Here is a 13,765-nt window from a genome sequence, read left to right as displayed (position 1 = left end):
CTCAAGCAGATATCCTGGAAGAAGCTATATGAGTCCAAAGCATTCTCCCAAAGCTTTTCTTTACTTATCTTTCCTGACCCAGCCACAGCTACCATAAGCTAAGGGTTTATTTTCAATTCACCATTTTTTCCCCACACTTCTCAAGTAAGATCTGGCTGTCATATTTTGGCCCTGGTTTCAGCCAGAATTTGTCAGTTTGGAACATGCTGGAGATGACAGGGTGATATGCTGTGAAGAGCCCCAGACTTGGAGTCAGAAGACCTGGATTCCATTTCTGGATACATTGTTAGTTCTGTGACCTTGTGCAAGTCAGTTAGACTCCCCAGAACTTCAGTTTCCCTGTCTGTAAATGGGACTAATAATACTTGAACCTCCTACCTACCTCATGGGATTGTTGTGTGAATTAAATGGCATAAAGTATATAAAGCATTTTATAAGCATCAAGTACTTTTTTTTTTTTTGGTGAGGCAATTGGGATTAAGTGACTTGCCCGGGGTCACACAGCTAGTAAGTGTTAAGTGTCAAAAAAAAAAGTGTTAAGTATCGAAGTTCAGATTTGAACTCAGGTCCTCCTGACTCCAGGGTCGGTGCTTTATCCACTGCACCATCTAGCTGCCCCCAATGAACTTCTTTTCTCATGAGAAAAACCTGTACCAGGTAAAATACCAGGAAACTTAGCAGGATTCCAAAGGAAACTTAGCAACGATCCCATTGTCAGATGGTACTTTATTCCTTCCTCACCATTCCTTTCTCCTGCTCCCCTATCGCCCTAGAGAACCTAAGCATCATCCCACACATCCCCACAGGTTTCCATGGAAACCAAACCAAAAGGGAAGGAAGAGACAGAGAATACTAAGTTTCCAGGTTTCTCTCAGGTGGGCATGCATGTATTTTCATGTGTGCGTTACAACTGGTAGTTTTCAATCTTCCTCAGATCATGGAATTACAGCTTTAGAGATGGAAGGGATTGTCAAGGTTATTTAGTCCAATCCCTTCATTTTACAGTAAAGGAAACTGAGGCCCAAAGAAGTTCATAAGTGACTTGTCAAAGGTTATATGGGTAGTAAGTTGCAAAACACAGGATGAAGAAGAGGAAGCATGGATGATTATTAAACGGTAGGAAAATTATGGACTTGTATATGTGCTAAATTCTGTGTATCTGTTAAAGATTCAACTTCCTAAGAAACATTTAGAAGGAGGTACCAGACTTTCTGACCAGGACAACAAATGGAGAGTACAAAGACCCCAAACAAATCCAATGCATTTAATGGTGACATAGGAATCCTGGGTCCCTTGACTAGCTACATCTCTTCCTATGGGAAAATAAAGGAGTTGATCACACATATCTCTTGTTGAATAAGGAGGAAGAAAAGCAGCTACATATTGTGAGGAACCCAAGAGTCTTGGAGCTCAGCCCATCTTCATCTTATTCCCATGGGGCCCTGATTGGCAGGAAGTGTTTCTGAGCAGATGGAAGGGAACAGCTCTGTCAGGATTCAGCCAAATGAGGAAGTGACTAGAAAGCCTGTTTAGAGGTGGAGGGTAACTAGGCATCTCAGGTTCTAAGTGTGCTCTCATGAGCTGGACAAATGGGGAAGCAGAAAATGAGGGCCGTGCAGGAGAGTTTGGACGAAGAGCAGCAGAGCCACACAGGGGTGGCCATTAAAGAGACTTGATTATTGCTGTCAAAGAGAGAGAGAGAGGGAGAGAGAGCAGATGCCAACAAGGAACAGTTTCATTGGGTGGTCCCCATTTCCCTTATCTGAGGGTAGCAACGGTGTATTGACTTCCAGACATAAAGCCATTCAATAGCTTTTGAATACCAGGAGAAGGCCCAGAGTACCTCAGGGCTCAAGCTAAGATAGAGTTTTGGACAAAGAACCAACTGGTACAAATAGGAGATTGCCCTGTCATCCAGAGGATGGAATGGTTGGGGCTGGGAAAATAAGGGTATTTCTAAACTGCCTCATAAGAAATGAGGAGTAGAGAGGAAGGAAGAGTCTAACCCAGAAAGTCTAACTGTACCATCCAGCAAGAGGCTGGGAGTGGGTGGGAGAAGAGTAATGCCTGGTCTCTGGGGTTTATTATTCTTAGCATAGATGGATCCCTCAAGACTGGGACTAATCAGAGTGGTTTTCACTGGTTAACAATGGTTCAGTTCAACCTTCACATCCTGTTGTCTGACCAATCCAAATGGTAATAGTGAATGGGGTTGTATCTGTAGAAAGGAAAACTTGAGTTCAAATCCATCCTCAGACACTTACTAGCTCTTTGACCCTGAATAAGTCACTTAACCTCTATCTGCCTTAGTTTCCTCATCTGTAAAATGGGGTAATGATAGCACCTGCCTCTCAGGGTTTTGGGGGAGGATCAAATGAGATAATGTTTTTGAAGTTGTTTGCAAACTTTAAAGCATGATATAAACACTAACTATTATCAATCATGGATTCAGGGGGCGGCTAGGTGGCGCAGTGGAAAAAGCACCGGCCCTGGATTCAGGAGTACCTGAGTTCAAATCCGGCCTCAGACACTTGACACTTACTAGCTGTGTGACCCTGGGCAAGTCACTTAACCCCCATTGCCCTGCAAAAAAAAAAAAATCATGGATTCAGAGCTAGAAAAGACCTCCAAGGACTTTTATCCAACTTAATTATTTTACAGATGAGGAAACTGATCCTTTGGACTTAATGTCCTGTCTTTGGCCCTTCCTGGTCACTGTCTGGTATCATAAAGGAGTGATCCTTTTATGTGAAATGTCCTTCCTCTCTAGCTGGATTTCAAGCAAGGATTCTTGCCTGAAATGCTTCTCTAGGAACATGAAGTAAAGGGCTAGAGTATGAGAATAGGACATTTCTATGATTCACTGACCTTCAAACACTTTTTAAAAATAATTCTTTTTATGGAAGGTGGCAGGGACTATGTGGTAATGCAGACAGGCAAGCACACTTTGCTATTACACATTTTATTTATTAGATCTTTAATATGATATCCTACGTTATAATAAACCTGAGGATACAAAAAATTATAATTATTCGCTGAAATACTTAAATCATTTGGTGGCAGTAATAACAGCATATCCAAATAAAAATGAGCAGTTTGGACAATGTTTCTCCTAAAGCCACTCCCTCAATAAGCCTATTTGAAAACTTAGTGTTTTCTTTCAAAGAGCATAAACTTTGTGGGATGATGATGATGGAAGAAGGAAACAGCCATGTATTAAGCACCTGTTTAATGTGTCAGTCACTGCGCTAAGAGCTTTACAAATATTATTTCATTTGATCCTCATAATGACCCTAGAAGGTAGGTGCTGTTATTATTCCCTTTTTTTTTTTTTTTTTTGGTGAGGCAGTTGGGGTTAAGTGACTTGCCCAGGGTCACACAGCTGGTAAGTGTCAAGTGTCTGAGGCCAGATTTGAACTCAGGTTCTCCTGAATCCAGGGCTGGTGCTCTATCCACTGCGCCACCTAGCTGTTCCATTATTCCCATTTTATAGTTGAAAAAACTGAGGTTAAGGGACTTGCCCCGAGTCACACAGCCAGTAAGTGTCTGGGACTGAATTTGCACTCAGATCAGTCTGAGTCCAGGCCCAGGGCTCTATCTACTGTGCCACCTGGTTGCCTGACAGAGCGGTAGTACAGCTCTGCTCCAGTCTTATAGGCGTGACATACACAGAAGACCCAAGAACAGAAGCTAGGCTTCTTAAAAGTCAATGGAATGGGGTAGCCCTTCTCTAACAAGGCTAAACTTCTTTATCTGTGCCCTTAGTACCATATGCTCTCATCTCCTTCAGGATCACTCTGTCTCATTTTTATTCTCTTCTCATTTACTGGTTTTATCTCCATTGAAACATTATCCATTCTAAAACACAAAACCTTCCCAGATGGAAAATAACATGGTACAGTGAAAAGGACACTGGATTTGGAGTCAGAAGACCTGTGTTTGAAACCCAGATCTGCCATTTGTTATGACCTGTATGACTTTGGGCAAGACATTGAACTTCTGAGACCATTTCTTCATGAATGAAAAAAAGATTTACTAAGTGCTTACTATGTGCAAAGCACTGTGTTAGGTTCTGGGCATACGGTAAAAAAGCAGTCCCCACGATCAAAGAGCTCACATTCTGATGGTAGGAGATAACACATGTGATTTTGTTGGAAGTCGGGTAGAGGGGTCCCATGGTCTTTCAGAAGCATCAGCCAAGTGATGGTCATGCATCTTCTTTAATTTCACTACCAACTGATAAAAGGCTATCTCTTTAAAATGAAAGAATTGGAGTAAGTAACTTTTTCAGATTCCTTTCAGCTCTGGTGTCTGTGATTTTTTGATCCTATGTTGGAAAATAGTGGGGTGGGAAGGCAGAGACAAATTGGCAAGGAGTCTGAATTGGAAATCTGAAGAGTTAAGTCTTCTCCTCTCTCTTTCCCTCTTTTCCCTCTTTCCCCTCTCCTTCTATGAGTAACCCATTTCTCAGTGCTTAGCCATTTAATACCACCTCACCCCCACAAAGAAGGTGTGAGGATTCACAAGATGAGTTGTGTTGAAACTCTGGAAGGAAACGTGTTAAGGTAAAAGTTTAAAAAAAAAATAAATTTAGTCGTGCTCACCCTGGACTTAGCTTCTGGAGTACTTTCAAATGTGTTTACTTTTTCTCTAGTTAACCAGAAGACTTAATCATTTCAAAGAAAAGGCATTTAACAAAATTAAAATAATGCAAAAATTTTTTGCAATGGAACCTTCCCCTCCCATAATGTAAGGCAACATAGATAGATAGATAGATAGATAGATAGATAGATAGATAGATAGATAGATAGATAGATAGATGGATGGATGGATGGATTGATGGATCGATGGATCGATGGATCAATGGATTGGTGGATCGAAGGATGGATGGATCGAAGGATGGATGGATAGATTGTATTTATATGTATGTGTGTATATGTATATATATATATGTGTGTGTGTGTGTGTGTGTGTGTGTACATATATACATCAGTATGGAGAGTGAACCTCCATAGAGATCATGAATGAGAGACCCACACATGGGAAATAGATAATAATGATTAATCTTTGAAAGAATATTTTCATTCGAAAGGTGGGGTTAGAAGGGCTTGAGGAGAGGGTGGATGGTGAGAAGTGAAGAGGCAAGGGTAGACTACTCTTTCTATGAGTCTAGAAGTAAAAGATGTGGGACAATAGTTTGAGAGGACAACAGGGCCACATTTTGGGAAGGTCTTCTTTAAGAATGGAGAGAACTGGATATGTTTGTAAGCAATAGGAAAGGATTGAAGATGAAAGAGATTGCTCCCAAAGGTGATGGGGATTAAGGGCACAAATAGGAATTTGGCCTTGTTTGAAAGAAGGGCCACCCCATCCTAAGAATGAAGCAAAACAGGAGAGAATGGATGAAAATAGAGGTTTTTGAGTTGTGGAATAAAAGGAAATAGGCATTTATGAAGTGCCTCTTCTGTGCCAGGTACTGTTCTGAATGCTTTACGAATATTATCTCATTTGATCCTCTCAACAAACCTGAAAAGTAAGTCTGTTACTGTTCCTATCTTACAAGTGAAGAAACTGAGACAGACAGAAATTAAGGGATTTTCCCAGTCTAGTTCTGAGGACAGATTTGAATTCAAGTGTTCCTGATTCCAGGCCCAGTGCTCTATTCACTGCATCATCTAGCTGCCTCTAGTTGATAGAAGAAATTAGATAAAATAGGTGAGAAAGAATTCATTTTCTCAGTAAAAATACATAAGTTCATCTGCTAATAGAGAGGGAGTATGAAGATGGAATGGAAGGCTTGTGGAGAAAAAAATTGAAAATTAGGACTCTTGGGAATGTGATAGTTAACAAAGCAAGGAGAGAAGTGGAAAGGGAGGGAATTATGGTTAGTGAGGGAAATTTTTTAAGATCATTTAAGATAAAATAGTTTCAGATAATGGTCAAATCATTTTTTCTTTCTTTCTTTTTTTGGGGGGGGGCTGGTGAGGCAATTGGGCTTAATTGACTTGCCCAGGGTCACACAGCTAGTAAGTGCAAAGTATCTGAGAACAAGATTTGAACTCAGGTCCTCCTGACTCCAGGGCCAGTGCTCTATCCACTATACCACCTAGTTGCCCCAGTGGTCAAATCTAAGATATGACCACCCACATGAGTTACTGTGATGGAGTGGAAATGAATGAATGAGCATTTTTTGTTTGTTTTGGTTTTTGTGAGGCAGTGAGGGTTAAGTGACTTGCCCAGGGTCACTCAGCTAGTAATGTCAAGTGTCTGAGGACATCAGTCCACATTTGAACTCAGGTCCTCCTGAATCCAGGGCTGGTGCTTTATCCACTACACTACCTAGCTGGCCCAAATGAGCATTTTTAAGTGCTTACTATGTGTAAAGCCCTGGGGGTCTACAAATAGAAAAGTGGAGACAGTTCCTGTTCTCAAAGGGGAGTCCCACATTCTAAAGAGGGGGTTGGCACATACAAGAGGTTTTCAGTTGCAAGTCAGATAGAAAGGTTCTCTTTGGGGTACAGCAGCAAAGCAGAAGGTAATGCATCTTCTTTCGTGTTATCACCACTAATAAAAATCATATCCATTTCTGATATTGAACCCTTTGATTGTGCCAAGATTTCTGGCAATGAAAACTTTTCTTTCTGAGCCTTCAGTAGCTGTGACTGCAGAAGCCACATTTTGCTGCTGGGTCCAGTCTCCACAACGGTACTGTCCCAGGATGATGGTTATAGATGTCTGGGCAGGCTAGGGGTCAGGGGAAGGTGGATCTGACTCTCTGGGAGCTCTTGGCCTCTTTTTCCAAAGTGACTGTTTCCCCTTAATGATGGCCATGGGGCCCCATCTAGAAGTAGGGCCAATGGGCTTGAGGCCACTGCTCTGTGAGAGTATTGGGAGTTGAAAAAAGGCTGATAAACTTGGAAATCAGGGCGTTCAAAGTAATACCAAGCTGAATGGATTGGAGAGAGGAAGACTGTGAGCCAGTGACAAAAGCGGGAGAGTGACATGGAGGTCAGTAATTGCTAACACCAAGGATCTTGACAAGGAAATAAAGATGGATAGAGTGGACTTCAAAGGAAGAGAGGTGGCTGGATCATTGAAAATGAAAGTTCTGTGAGTTGTAGTGGAGGGTAAGAGGTATGCCTACTCCTAGCCCAGTGTATCCAAGGGACAGTAACCAATGGAGAGGATGGTAAGACATCAGATGTTTTTATAAAAAGATCAGGTTTCGGTGGGCATTAGAAGGTAAAAAGAGTGTGAGAGGAACAACAATAATAATTACATTTACATAGCAAGGTACTTTTATAGGATGAAGGGAAATTTGTTAACAATAAGATGGGGTCCCAGAGGAAAAGGAAGAAAAAAATGGGGAAGGACCAGGGAAGGATATGGGCAGACCAGATAGGGATGAGAGTACCTAGACAGATTGCAGGAGTGAGAGGACAAAGACAAAAGAAAGTATGGAGGAACCTGTAGACTAAATTGGGGCCTAGATCCCAATTAGAATTCTAGTGTAGGGGCAGCTAGGTGGTGCAGTGGATAAAGCACCTGCCCTGGATTCAGGAGGACCTGAGTTCAAATATGACCTCTGACACTTGATACTCTACTAGCTGTGTGACCTGGGGCAAGTCACTTAACCCTCATTGCCCTGCCTTAAAAAAAAAAGAATTCTAGTGTAAAGGTCTCCTAGGTAGGGGGCAGCTAGGTGGCGCAGTGGATAAAGCACCAGCCCTGGATTCAGGAGGACCTGAGTTCAAATGTGGCCTCAGACACTTGACACTTACTAGTTGTGTGACGCTGGGCAAGTCACTTAACCCCAATTGCCTCACCAAAAAAAAAAAAAGTTTCCTAGGTAGAGTCCTTTCCATTGGCTGAAATAAGGAATATAAGGGACAGTGTTAGTGGTGACCAGGAAAATTGTATGGTGAAGGAGAACCAAGTGCTTGTTGTTTCTAGAGATTCTGCATCCAGATGCAGCTGATAATAGCCTGTAGTCCCAGGCTACATGTAGCCGGGGTCTCCATTCCTCAGCATTTTCTACTTTAGTCCTCTTTGAGTCTGGCTGGAGGTCAGAGTAGAAAAGGATGAGGAGAGCATACCTAGTGCCAATGGTACTTCGGGGCATTACCGGTGGATGTTTTCCTTCAGAATTTTTTTTTTTTTTGCACAGGGCAATTGGGGTTAAGTGACTTGCCCAGGGTCCCACAGCTAGTAAGTGTCAAGTGTCTGAGGCCGGATTTGAACTCTGGTCCTCCTGAATCCAGGGCCAGTGCTCTATTCACTGTGCCACCTAGCTGTCCCCTTCCTTCAGATTTCAATCATCCTTCCCTTGTTGTCCTGAAATATATGTTCCATGCAGAACCAGGAGAACATTGTACACAGTATCAACAACATTGTGTGTTGATCAATTGTGATAGACTTGACTCTTCTCAGTAATGCAGTAGTCCAAGATAGTTCCAAAGGACTCATGTTGTGAAATGCTTTCCAAATCCAGAAAAGAAAAAGAAAAAGAACTATGGAATCTAGATGCAGATTGAACCATATTATCTCTATTTTTTTTGTTTTGTTCTTCTTTTTTGAGGTTTTTCCTTTTTGCTCTGATTCTTCTTGCACAGCATGACTAATGCAGAAATATGTTTAATGTGATTGTACATATATAACCTATATCAGATTGCTTGCTGTCTTAGGGAGGGGGGAGGGAGGGAGAAAAAATTGAAACTAGAAATCTTATAAAAACAAATGTTGCAAACTATCTCTACGTGTAATTGGAAAAGAATAAAATACTTTTATGGAAAAAAAAGAAATATATGTTCCATGAAGTCAGAGACAGACAATATCTTATCTAAATAGGAAATCTCCCCCAGTACCTAAGTGGCTAGGCATCATAGTGAATAGAACACTGAACCTGGAGTCAGGAAGAACTGAGTTCAAATCCTATCTCAAGTACTTAATAAGTTACTCTGGCAAATCACTTAACTTTTCTGTGCCTCAGTTTCTTCACCATAAAATGCAGGGGCTGTACTTAATAACCTCTAAAGTTCATTTCATCTCTAAATCTATGATCCTAGGGGCAGCTAGGTGGTGCAGTAGATAGAGCACTGGCCCTGGAATCAGGAGGACCTGAGTTCAAATTGGACCTCAGACACTTGACACTTATTAGCTGTGTGACCCTGGGCAAGTCACTTAACCCCAAATTGCCTCAACAACAACAACAAAAAAGAACAAAATCTATGATCCTATGACCTCATATGGTAATCTGCACATAGGAAGAGATTTTGAATCAAATTGAAATTTATTTAACGATACTACTATATCTCTGTGGTTCAAAATAATTAATGAAGGTTTTAGTAAAAAAAAACATAATTTATTCCACATGAATACTCGAGAAAAATAAAGTCATATTTGGCATTTTAAAAGAACAACACAGGGAGATTAAAATAGGCATATTAACCAATCGAAGCTACACAAGCCACAAATTGTTCAAGACCTTAATAAAAAAGCTGGTGATGAAAACAAAGATCTGCCAGTTATTAAGTTGAACCTAAGCTCCTAGGTCCTAAGCCCAGGTAATGTACTGAGTCTTTGATCACTTGGTAAAATTCAGAAAATGATGCTTGCTTTACTTCCCCTATGACTTTGAATGAGGTCCAGAAAGGAAACATCAGGCTCTTTACCCAGTAACTTTGAATTCTCAATTATAATTGTGTTTCTATACTCCATACTGGCCGCTCAGCAAATTCAGCCGCTTTTTTCCAAAATCAGTATGCAGAATTCTAGTGCAGAATACAGTCCCAGGTTGGACTAGGAATGCTGAAACGGATGCCATCAGTCCTCTGCTGCGTATGCTGTTGGAGATTTGACAGACCATAGGTTAGCGGATTCCACAAATAACCCCCAGCTCCCACATTTACCATCAGCCTCAGCCTCCTCCCTCCCCAGCCATCTGGTGACGAAGGCCAAAAATGGATTGATGAGAGTTTCCCTCTTCTCCCTGCCTCTTGTCACCTTCAGAAGGAGATTTTAATAAGCAGTGAAATGCTCTAAATGATGGGAGTTACAAAGGCTAAGGAACAGGCATGGAGAAGAGGCAAGAAAAGAAAAGGGAAAGGCAGGGAGGCACAAAGAGTTTCCAAATAAATGAAAAACTTGAAAAAAATCACTCCCTTATAGCTGGCTTGTGTTTCTGTTGGGTTACCACTCTTCTGCCCATGCCTAATACATATGCTTCAATTTACTTTTCTAGATACAGATGGAAACCTGTGTCGGAGTAACCAGCTGCTACAAGTAATGCTAACCATGCACCGTCTTCTCATCTCCTCTACCGACTTGCTCCAAAAGCTCATCTCACTATATCCTTTAACACCGTAACTTGTTTTCAAGCTGGGCAGAAAGGGGAAATGGGGGGAGACAGAAGGGTATAAACATTTATGTAGTGCCTACTATAGAGGCAGTTGGTGGCTCAGTAGATAGAGAGCACTGAGCCTGGAATCAGAAAGACCTGAGTTCAAATCCAACTTCAGATACTTCCTAGCTGTGTGACCCTGGGCAAGTCATTGAACCTCTGATTGCCTGACAGTGAATGGATTCACTGGAGAAGGAAATGGCAAGGCACTCCAGTGTTTTTGCCAAGAAAACCCCAAATGGGGTCACAAAAGGTCAGATGCAACTAAAATAACTGAACAACAAGAAGACCCTACTATGTACCAGGCACTATGCTAAAAACTTTGCAAATATTACTGCAGGAGGCAATAATGATGTGATGTGTTGTAGGACACAAACCAGAGAAGATGTATGTGACTTCTCTGTGTCCAAGGAATTGGGCCTACTGACTCAATGTTCTTTAGTCTTCCTTCCCAGGAAGTCACTTAGGAGCACCAGAGGGTCCTGAGACTCCCCACAAGCTGAAGATCAGCTTTTGAGAACACAAGGGGAATTTGTAATGAGATTAGCTGAAGGGGCAGCTAGGTGACACGGTGGATAGAACACTGGCCCTGGATTCAGGAGGACCTGAGTTCAAATCCAACCTCAGACACTTAACACTTACTAGCTGTGTGACCCTGGGCAAGTCACTTAACCCCAATTGCCTCACACCAAAAAAAGAGAGAGAAAGATTAGCTGAAGTACATGTCCAAAGTGTGCTAGGTGATTTTGTCTATGACCCGAAGGGTAAGATGAATAAACTACTGCTCTCTGCTTTGCCTGAGGAAGTACATACAGAGAAAATGACATCACCCCTGTTTGTAGACTCAGAAGTTCATAGCATTTAACTCCATCTAATGACCTCATTTTACAGATGAGAACACTGAGACCCAGAGGAGTTTAGGGATTTGCCCAAAGTCACAGAGGTAGGCAGTGTCAGGGGTAGTATTAGGTCCTCTAACTCCAGAGCTAGTATCTTTTCTACTGTACCTTTCTATTTCTTCCTGTTCATTCAGAAGTTTTTGGTTCAATGGAAAGAAGAGTGACTCTGGAGTCAGAAGACCTGGGTTCAGATTTCACCTCTGATGTTCACTACCTGTGTGACCTTGGGCAAATCATTTCTCCTCCCTCAGCGTCTTCATCAGTAAAATGAAGGGGGGCACTAGATGGCCTCTGAGATTCCTTCTACCTCTTGAGCTATGATCTAACTCTTAGCAGAGTGCCTAGAACATGGTAGGCCCTTAATAAATCATTGTTGACTGACTGATCAATGGTGATGACAGTGGTGAGGATGGCAACAATGATGTCATCATGGATCCATTTCTGATCATTATTGCTTCCCAGTAGACCAAGGAGGGTAATTACAATGAGACACGCAGAATACTAGATTTGAGAGGAATCTCGTGAGCAACAAGATGCTCAAGCACATCTCATTGAAAATTTCTTTGAGGATACTTAAAATCCTTGTCCACTTTGGAGTGTGTACCTTCATCTTGGAAGGTGGTAGAAACTCTCACTGGTAATTGTTATTTGAGAAAATGTTGCTGCAGACATCTTCCAGACCTTCTCATGCACACAGATCCTAAGTGAAACAAAAGATTTTTTTTCTACTAACTCGGCCAAAATTCTTACACACCCCAAGGAAGGAGACAGGGAGATGTGGGAAGCTGGTATGTAAGAGATATTTCCATTTCTCAGATGGTGGATTCCTGTAGCATGCCTGTCTTGTCCTCAATTTTCCCATTTATTTAGGAAGGCTGAGACTCTGAAGAAAGCTTACAGATGTCACAAGCTTTAGAAGCAACAGCTTGTATCATGCAAGCACACGCAGGAAGGCTGGCAAGTGGCCAAGATGGTCTTGTTTGTTTCTCTACCTCTTTTTTTTCGGGTGCAAAACTAGTAGAGATAGGAGATCTTCCTCTAGTCCATCTATCCCCATTCCCTATCTCCATCCCCCACCCAAACAAGGGTGCTTCATTTGCAAGAGGTGGTCCCTGAAAAAGATAAAAGCTGGTGTCTTGAGACAGCTGCCCCGAAATCTGAGGGAACCAGGGAGTGACTCAATAGCCAAGAATGAACCCCAAATGTGGTTTTTTTCACTTTTTTTTCTTTTTTGCAGGGCAATGAGGGTTAAGTGACTTGCCCAGGGTCACACAGCTAGTTAAGTATCAAGTGTCTGAGGCCGAATTTGAACTCAGGTACTCCTGAATCCAGGGCCAGTGCTTTATCCACTGTGCCACCTAGCTGCCCCTCCAAATGTTTTGATAGAGAGAAGTCCCTTGGGATTTCCCCCATGTAGTGAGTGCTTAATTTGGAGTCAGGGAGACCATGGGAAGATCACTTAACCTCTCCTGTCCCTCAGCTTCCTCGCCTGCAAAGTAGCATTGTGGGGGCAGCTAGGTGGTGTAGTGGATAGAGCACCGGCCCTGGATTCAGGAGTACCTGAGTTCAAATCTGGCCTCAGACACTTGACATTTACTGGCTGTGTGACCCTGGGCAAGTCACTTAACCCCCATTGCCCTGCCAAAAAAAAAAAAGTAGCCTTGCTATATTGAGTACCTACATCATAGGGTTTTTGTAAGACTCAACCAAGATATGTGGAAAGTGTTCTGCACACCTAAAAATACTGTATGAATGCCATTTCTTGTTTTGTGTTCTAGCCTATCATGTTCTAGAATGCCAGTTTTCATCATGGCATCATCCCTTGGAAGAGGGATGGGTCACACCTGCCACCCAGAAATAAACAAGATTTACAAGCAAGAAAATCCTTTGCCCTTGATGTAGGATGTTTCCGAATTCAGCCCTTGCTCAGAAATATAAGAATTTTTCACTCAGTCTAGTCTGTTTTGCATTTTTCCATTAAAAAAAAATTCAGACCTCACATAGTTCAAATGCCTGAAAACTCCAGGTGGAACATTTGGAAACTCACCTAAGAGCATTCAATGGGAAGAAGTGGAGGCAGGGGTGGAGCTTAGGAAAAGTAAGGTCTCTGAGCTGCAGAAAACAGGGAGTCAGGGGCTCCGAGCTTCCCTATGCTGTCACTCCTCTTGTAAATATTCATTTCTTCATATGCCCTGTGACTACACAATGCCCCCAAGCTGACTCAAGCAGCTGAAAAGAGATATTCCCTCACTTCTTGGGGTTTTGTTTTGTTTTGCTCTGGCTGGGGACCCAATGAGGTTGTGACTTCAGGAGATCAGCTAAGCTAGCAGTTCTCAAAGGTTTTGGTCTCTTGTTCCTTTTACACTCTTGGGTGGTTTTTGTTTGTTTGTTTGGTTTTGGTTTTGGTTTTGGTTTGTTTTTTTGGTGGGGCAATGAGGGTTAAGTGACTTGCCCAGGGTCACAGAGC

The 13,765-nt window shown here is 42.1% G+C and overlaps 1 protein-coding gene across 1 annotated transcript in view; it reads left to right on the top strand.

Annotated features, from left to right (window-relative positions):
- Window positions 1–13,765, top strand: part of RASGRP1 (RAS guanyl releasing protein 1) — a 118,740-nt gene that overhangs the window by 62,456 nt on the left and 42,519 nt on the right. The window contains 1 exon segment of the mRNA XM_043988003.1: window positions 10,241–10,346. Coding sequence (XP_043843938.1) covers window positions 10,241–10,346 — 106 coding nt within the window.

Source organism: Dromiciops gliroides, chromosome 2 (assembly GCF_019393635.1).
Source record: "Dromiciops gliroides isolate mDroGli1 chromosome 2, mDroGli1.pri, whole genome shotgun sequence".
NCBI classification, from domain to species: domain Eukaryota; kingdom Metazoa; phylum Chordata; class Mammalia; order Microbiotheria; family Microbiotheriidae; genus Dromiciops; species Dromiciops gliroides.
The sequence above is the reverse complement of the archived record's forward strand: the minus strand, read 5'-3'. Positions and strand labels throughout refer to the sequence as shown.